Here is an 8,315-nt window from a genome sequence, read left to right as displayed (position 1 = left end):
ATCTTATTTTTGTAAATCGTCCATTTCATAATTTCAAAAAACTTTAAGAGTTAAAACTTCTACTATTAATTAATAATTATTAATTTACACTATAAAATAATAAATATTAATTTATAGATAAATTAATATCACTATAAATTAATAAAATAGTGTAGTCCCAACATTATTAATTTATAAAGGTTTTACTGTACTTTTTAATAAATATCACATTTTCTTATATATATGAAAATATCACATAATGTATACAAAGATACATGAAAATACGGTACTCCCTCTCTAATTAAAAAGTTGGTTTTGGACCTTTTGGCTTTTTTACACAAATTAAGGTAAAATTAATTATTTATTAATAAATTAATTTATTATTACTTTTTGATAAAAATATAAAATATAAATTATTAGATAACTACCATATGAGAAAATCATAAAGTGAAAATATAGTTTTAGTTTTTTGATCTATAAAATCAGTCTTTTTAAAACAAAACTAGATTCGGACCCGCACGTACGTGCGGAATTGATTTCAAAAATAAAATTTATTATTAAATATTAAAAAATATTACGTAAACGTAACTCTTAGGAATGTTATTAACATTTATAATGTAAATCCATACCAGTTTAGTATTTGATTCGTTTTTGAATCATTTTAAACAAAAATAAAGATACGATTTGGTTTTGTTAAAGAGAATTGTTAAAACAAATGGTAAAAGAAATGTGGTTTCTCTATTCCGGGACATAAACCCAGTCCTATGCGTTCTAATATCTCAAGTTTTTCCATCTCATAACTATTTTAATAATAATTTACCTATTTGAGATTGTATATTTTAATCAAACATAGAAAATAGGTCAATGTTTTAAAACATAGAACTATATCATCGATATAAGTGTAGATGCTATTGATATGTTTGGAATCTATATTTGCTCTTTGTGTCCCAATCCAACCGCGTTAAGATTATATGCATTTAAAATGCCTCTGCTAATTATTCTTGTTTATGGAAATCCAGCTTGTGCCTCCTACTCTAAATTGTTGCTTTTTTGCTCTAGTTTAGATCCAGATTTCAATTCGTAGAGCTACGCGCGATTAGGAATAGCAAAACAGGATTACTACACTCTCTGAAGAAAAAGTAGACAATTGAGTAAAAACAAATTTGCTGAATCTTTTGATTCACGTTTATAGTATAGATTAAATATGTTCATTATCTTTTGGTCACAATGCTTTCATTTACATAAACCATAACAATACTTTTGTTTTTCCAAACAAAAAGTTAAGTGAGAATACCGATAGCAATTAGCGTTCTTCAACAAAGGTAACTCTCTTGTTTCAATCTTGAATGTTTGTTTAGTGGGATGAAAACATAGACATCATCATACATTAGTATATAAAAATTTTACAACCAAATACAATTTATAGAAGAAAAACAACTAAAAACATTTGTCCCATGATGCTTCTTTCAATGTTATCTACAAAATTCCCAAAAAAAAACTGATGAGGATGGATAATATATGAACGACGAACAGTAATTAAGACTACTCATATTACAAATCTCTGTTAATGGTTCAAGGAGAACTCATATCAAGACTTCTCTGGTATTATCCAAACCTCAAATTAGTCACTTCAATGTTTTTGTTACTTTAGTATAAGCAACACTTACCAACAAATAATCTTTTATTTAAAATAAGTTTCTTACCTGATTTTTTTACTATAAAATGTGCCTATGCTTAGTACCCTGAAATTGTTTGATCCATGAACCATAGTACTTACTCTTAAGCACCTTGACATATGCCTTCTTCATTGTGTGATGCATTTTTGATCTCTTTGAACATTAAAATACATAAGATTAGTAAGTGGAATGAAAGATATAATTGAGTATTAGTTCTTATCTCATGTAGAGACTTACAATATAATTAATTAGCAAGAACGACTTAAATAGGTTTCTTCCAATTCACCATATTGCACCAAGACATTTGAGTAGTTTGAGGTAGGTGACCAGAAGGTGTAGCCATATTTTTTTGCTATCGTTTTCCTCTCTAGAGATGGCGAGAGAATTTGGTAAGTTAAAAATGATTAAAGATATCACTACAATATTTATACTTAACAAAACCGGCTGATAATTTATAGATAGTTTTTAAGGTTTGATAAGAAGAAATCTTTTATACAATCTCATTAAGCACGTAAAATTTAGTTTGAAAATAGGAATATACTCGTAACAATCCGAATATAGTAAAAAGAAAATCTATATTTTATAAATAAATATAAAAGTCTATTAGAAAATATGTATAGATTTCCTAATGGTTCGTTGATGTTATGAAATCTTTTCTGAATTGGTAGTTACGTTACTAAAATACAGAAATATAAGTTTAAAATGATGTGCTTATTGATTTTTATAAACTGTATTTTCAATTCTTTCCTCAAAATTTTGGCTTTTGAAATCAGCATTAAATATTTGAAGTATAATTTGGATAATGATTAATATTTAATTTTCATTATTGTAATCTATATTATTTCCGTCATACCAACCAAAAAAAATCTATATTATTTCCGTGTATATATATAAATTAAATAGAAATAAAGATCAAGAATTTTATGAAGTGCGATTAATTATGAGGTGGAATTGATTGTAAATAAAATTAAATTGTTTACCTAATATCAAAAACGTTTATTTACCTAATTTAAACTGTTTACGTATATATAATTAATACTATAAATATCAATTTATTTTAAACACTTTCAAAAATTAAAATATTATAATAGTTTGAAATATATTTGTTTAAATTAGGTAAAATGTATTAGAAAAATCTAAAATATGTTTACAAATATAAAATTTCGAATTTAATAGGCCACATTTTATGATAACAAATTTATTATGGTTTCCATGAATATTGGTTAGTTATTAGTTTTGATTTTTTATTTATTTTAAAGCATATTTTTTCATTTGAAAATCTGTCAATAATTCTGTTTGGCTATAGGTTTAGGTCACATTTTATTTCATTATTTTGATTTAATCTTGTTTGGCAACACTTACAAAAAGTGCTCCCCTTTAAATAGGATAGATGTTTTTCCAAAACATCAAAACAGAGGAAGTATTACTCTGCAAGCTTGTTCATTGAGTACTATGTGTTCTCCAAACCAAACATACACACGTGTCACTTTCGCTGTAAATCAACACGCGTCATGTTTTTATTGGTTATTACACAGTAGAGATGGTTACATATAGATCAGATATATTTCATCATTTCATGGCGATGAAAACAAAGTAAACATGTGGATTTGATTGCACAATTTAGATTTTATTTTATAAATAAAAAAACAAAAGCAATTCAATTTCACAACTTATTGTTTTGTTTTGTTAATTCTTCGATTACTCCGCTTGGGTGACTGTATCGCCATTTCTGTTTATAAACACACAGCAACACTTGTATAGTTAAAGTGTTTTCAAAAATTGTGCAAAAATGTCTTCGATCATCCATGGAGCTGGAGCTGCTACGGCGTTATCTACTTTTAATCCCGTCGATTCCAAGAAACTCGTCTCTCCTTCTCGCACTAATCTTTCAGGTTCGATTTCGAAATTTTTGATTGACGATCTATCTACATTTCTCTGAATTGTTTTGGAGCTTCCGATTCTGATTGATTTTGTGATGAGATCTTAAAAAGCAGTTTTCGTTGTTTGATTTTGATGTAGTGAGGAGTCAGAGATATATTGTGGCTGGATCTGATGCGAGTAAGAAGAAGAAGAGCTTTGGTTCTGGACTCAGAGTTGGTCACTCTCAGAAATTGATTGCAAATGCTGCTGTTGCGGTAAATTGTCTCTTTTGATTTTGTATTTTCTTAGGGTTTTTTTCTCCTTCTCGTCCTTTGAATATGTAATGATTTCACGGCCTTTGTTCCTTTTTTGTGTAGACGAAGGAGGCGGACACATCTGCGAGCACTGGGTTTGTATTTTCACATTTTTACTCTTTGCAAATTGGATTATTACTCAATTTTGAGCTGATTGAAGGATTTAGATACTGCTTGTACAATTCTCGGATTAGATCTCATCAATGCCTTTGGTTTCCCTTGCCTCTGCCTTGTTTGAAAATATATTGCTTCTGAATTATTAGAGTGTTTCTATATTTTTGTTACATGGTAATGGGATTCAAAGATGGTTAGAGACAAGGAAGTTTTAAACTATGTGCTATTGAGTGTGGTGATTTAGAATCTTAGCCAGTTCTAGATTAGACAAAAAACCCAAGTCTTTGTTGAAAAGAACTTGATATAAGACATATCTCTAGAGATGCTAGTTTTGAATTTGATAGTTGATAATGCTGGCAAAAGCTGAGTGTTTTGCATGTCTTTGCTTCATAGTCTTCCTATTGAAGCCTTTCGTTGTAGTTATCATGCTAGATGTTTTGGACCTTTTAATTAAACCATTAAGTTCATTCCCATGAACACATGCTAATCCGCCCCAGAACATTTCAGTATTTCAAAAAAGCATTTTGTCTCGACATAATCTGCAATTGATTTGGCTTGTGTTACATTCACAATTCATGAGACTTTCCATCCTTTATGTGCTCTCTGCTTTTCTGTAGTTGTTGGTCACAACACGATTATAACCAAACTTTTTCATATATTTGAACCTGCAGACATGAACTATTGCTTTTCGAGGCTCTTCAGGAAGGTTTGGAAGAGGAGATGGACAGGGATGCAAATGTATGTGTTATGGGTGAAGATGTAGGCCATTACGGAGGCTCCTACAAGGTAACCAAAGGTCTTGCTGATAAATTTGGCGACCTCAGGGTTCTCGATACTCCTATTTGTGAAAATGCATTCACTGGTATGGGCATTGGAGCTGCCATGACTGGTCTAAGACCCGTCATTGAAGGTATGAACATGGGTTTCCTCCTCCTCGCCTTCAACCAAATCTCCAACAACTGTGGAATGCTTCACTACACATCCGGTGGTCAGTTCACGATTCCCGTTGTCATCCGTGGGCCTGGTGGAGTGGGACGCCAGCTTGGTGCTGAGCATTCACAGCGGTTAGAATCTTACTTCCAGTCCATCCCTGGGATCCAAATGGTTGCTTGCTCGACTCCCTACAACGCCAAAGGCTTGATGAAAGCCGCAATAAGAAGCGAGAACCCTGTGATTCTTTTCGAACATGTTCTGCTTTACAATCTTAAGGAGAAAATCCCAGACGAAGAATACATCTGTAACCTTGAAGAAGCTGAGATGGTCAGACCCGGGGAACACATTACCATCCTCACTTACTCGCGTATGAGGTACCATGTGATGCAGGCAGCAAAAACTCTGGTGAACAAAGGGTATGACCCTGAGGTTATCGACATCAGGTCGCTGAAGCCATTCGACCTTCACACAATCGGAAACTCAGTAAAGAAAACACACCGTGTTTTGATCGTGGAAGAGTGTATGAGAACCGGTGGGATTGGGGCAAGTCTTACAGCTGCCATCAACGAGAACTTTCATGACTATTTAGATGCTCCAGTGGTATGTTTGTCTTCTCAGGACGTTCCTACACCATACGCTGGTACACTGGAGGAGTGGACTGTGGTTCAACCGGCTCAGATCGTGACTGCTGTTGAGCAGCTTTGCCAGTGAAATCATACTAATCCAGTGAACCATTATTTATCATTTACCTCTCAGTTTCCTTTCTCTCTAGTTTAGCTTTTTAAAGAATTTGTCTAAGTGGAATTGGTTTTGTTGAAGTTTATCTCCTTCGTCGCGTCTTGGAATGTTTCGTCTTTGGTTTTGTAACTCTGAATGTTTCGTTTGTTGTTTACCTCCCACTCTTTTTATAAGCCCTTAGAATTTTTCTTTACACTTAGTTTCCAAACAAACAAAGATCTTTACATTGATGGTGCTAACTACAAAACATTTAAATATTAGATTTCTATTTTACACTTAGTTATGAACACATACACAACTTATTTCTTTCTGAATCCAAACAAAGACATTATTACAATAACCCCATGTTAAAAAAGAACAAAAACCAAAACCTTCTAGTACCAATAACCAACCAATTTACAAAAGAAACACCCCTAGTGAAAAAGCTTTTGCATTCCAAAAGGGTTCTACTAAAAAGAACCCACCCCCAAAAAGAAGAAAACCAACAGTTTACAAAAATTACAAAAAGACAAACATTGCTTTTTCTGTTTTCTTATATTACCACTTGGCTGATTTACATTTAGCAGCTCTTCCTGTATCATTCAAGAACGAACCAAAAGTCTTGATGACTTCTTCGTACGTTGGCCTTTTGTAATCCACAGCTTGCTCTATTACTTCTTCCGGTTTCGCCCATTTCCACTCCGCAAACTCCGAATCCGCTTCATTGTTCGCTAGATTGATCTCTCTTTCGTCCTCATCGTTCCTCAGTCTCACTAAAAACCTATGGGATTCATTAAAGTTTCAGCACAAATGAGCCATATTCTCTTCTTTGGCTCGAAACTAGGCTGTATCGTAAGACTTACCATTTCTGTGCTTGACCGTGCCATTCACCGCCCCAAAGACGGTTTACCTTTGCTTTTACTGCAGGTGGGAAATCATATGTCAACCAACTTGGGACCTGTTTTGGCCATTGAAGAACCAAAATTTGTAAAATTTCTGATTCATATTGGTTTTAGTATTATATCAAGTGTTGTATAAGCTTAACTGACCTCGGAGACTATTTCAGCTGAAACGACCCCAGTTTCTTCTTGTAACTCTCTCATGGCTGCTGACTTTGGATCTTCCCCATCTTCAATGCCTCCCTATAACAGCCAAGGTTTACCATAATCACAAACAGTTTCAGTTCGTCGATCTAGTAACATATATTCAAGATTCTTTATCAAATTCTTGATCATCATTTACGTTTTCTCTAAGCAACAAAAATACATAGAAACAGAGAAAAATATATAGAAAACTCGCAAAAAATATATCATATCAAAAGAGAGTGAGCAACACACACACACACCTGTGGCATCTGCCATGCTCCAGGAACATTCAATCTAGAAGCTACAAATACCTGTTAATCATAATTATGGTCAGTAAACTCAGTACTAATACAAATGGGAAAACAGTAATATCAAATAAGACAAGCTTAAACTAAAATTGATATAAAATGTTACCAGATTATCCGAGTTGATTAGACAAACACCAACATTGGGACGATAACCAGGAGGTAGATTCTCCATTTTGCTGAAAGTAAAAAATTAGAACTCAATAACTTTAATCTAATATAAAAACTTATGATATGATTACAACAACTTAATAAGTTCATCTAACATGAAAATTACGATGAAATTTATAAACAGATCATAGAATCTTGACAGGTTCTCTCCTAAACCAAAACCTTATTACTCTATTGTCTGAATTTGGATCGAACACAACAAACTAGATAGATACAAATTTAAACCATGTTCAATTCCTAGTCACACTAAACAAAAGATAGAAAAGAAAATCAAGAAATGTTTACAAATCTAGAGAATAAGAAAATAAAAGAGTCAAGAATCATAAACAGAGTTCGTAATTCAAACACATAGAAACAAATCAAGAACATACAGATCTGAGAACAAGAAAAGAAATAAAACCATCGAACAGATTAAGGAAACAAACCTTGTAAATATATTTTTGTGGTTTGACTTTTGGAAAAGCAAGAAATGAAAAGAAAGAAAAAGAAAGCTTATAAACCCAACGAAGCAGCAACGAAGAACATGTGTGTATGTGTGTGTTGCTTTGTTTTTCAAAAACACAAAACAAAAACAAAAGCACACGTATATATTATAAATCTTTTTACATAATATATACACAGAGAGAAGAGAGAATTGGATTCGGTCTTTTGGAAACGATGACGTTTTTGCTTGTGAATAATCTCAGGTCTGACTATTTGGCATCTTATTCTAACTGTTTGTATTGGGCCGGGCCCACCGACGACTTATAAAAATCCAGTTGCCACGTGTATAAATAAACATCAATTGTCAAAGATAAATTAAAAAGGCATTTTTGGTTTTTTTTTCGGTGTTTAATTAATTTTTATAGACGTTTTAATTTACAATTTTTTTTCCTTTTTGTCAACGTTTTTATTTATGTTTGTTTGATTTATATATATGATGACCCTGGACCCCTGGTTGTAAGTTTTGGTGTAATTAATTTTGATAGACGTTTTTAATTTTTACATTATTTTTTTCTTATTTGTCAACGTTTTGATTTATGTTTAGTTGGTTTATATATATGATGACCAGGTTGTAATTTTCAAATTTAGTTGACCAAAATAATAAATAAATATACTTCAGGTTTCTTAACTTGTAATGTTAAAATTAGTTGACTTTACTAAGAGGGAAATTAATTACAA

The 8,315-nt window shown here is 32.1% G+C and overlaps 2 protein-coding genes across 2 annotated transcripts; one reads left to right on the top strand and one right to left on the bottom strand.

Moving 5' to 3' along the window:
• Nucleotides 1-3,344: 3,344 nt before the first annotated feature.
• LOC17897316 (pyruvate dehydrogenase E1 component subunit beta-2, chloroplastic) lies at nucleotides 3,345-5,768 on the top strand. Its single transcript, XM_006307627.2, has 4 exons — nucleotides 3,345-3,547; nucleotides 3,675-3,790; nucleotides 3,893-3,924; nucleotides 4,615-5,768. Exons 1-4 carry the CDS (start codon nucleotides 3,445-3,447, stop codon nucleotides 5,585-5,587), a joined length of 1,224 nt encoding a protein of 407 aa, XP_006307689.1. The 5' UTR covers nucleotides 3,345-3,444; the 3' UTR covers nucleotides 5,588-5,768.
• A 126-nt stretch (nucleotides 5,769-5,894) lies between these two features.
• Nucleotides 5,895-7,729, bottom strand: LOC17898263 (nudix hydrolase 25). The gene is made up of 6 exons (XM_023789124.1): nucleotides 7,580-7,729; nucleotides 7,093-7,162; nucleotides 6,939-6,989; nucleotides 6,643-6,735; nucleotides 6,457-6,551; nucleotides 5,895-6,374 (listed from the first exon to the last, which is right to left on the bottom strand). The coding sequence occupies exons 2-6, from the start codon at nucleotides 7,156-7,158 to the stop codon at nucleotides 6,152-6,154; spliced, it is 528 nt and encodes a 175-aa protein (XP_023644892.1). The 5' UTR covers nucleotides 7,159-7,162; nucleotides 7,580-7,729; the 3' UTR covers nucleotides 5,895-6,151.
• Nucleotides 7,730-8,315: the final 586 nt, after the last annotated feature.

The sequence above is a fragment of the Capsella rubella genome, unplaced genomic scaffold (genome assembly GCF_000375325.1).
Source record: "Capsella rubella cultivar Monte Gargano unplaced genomic scaffold, Caprub1_0 scaffold_1, whole genome shotgun sequence".
In the NCBI taxonomy this organism is placed as follows: Eukaryota; Viridiplantae; Streptophyta; class Magnoliopsida; order Brassicales; family Brassicaceae; genus Capsella; species Capsella rubella.
Note: the sequence above shows the minus strand (reverse complement) of the source record. Positions and strands in the feature narration are given on the sequence as shown.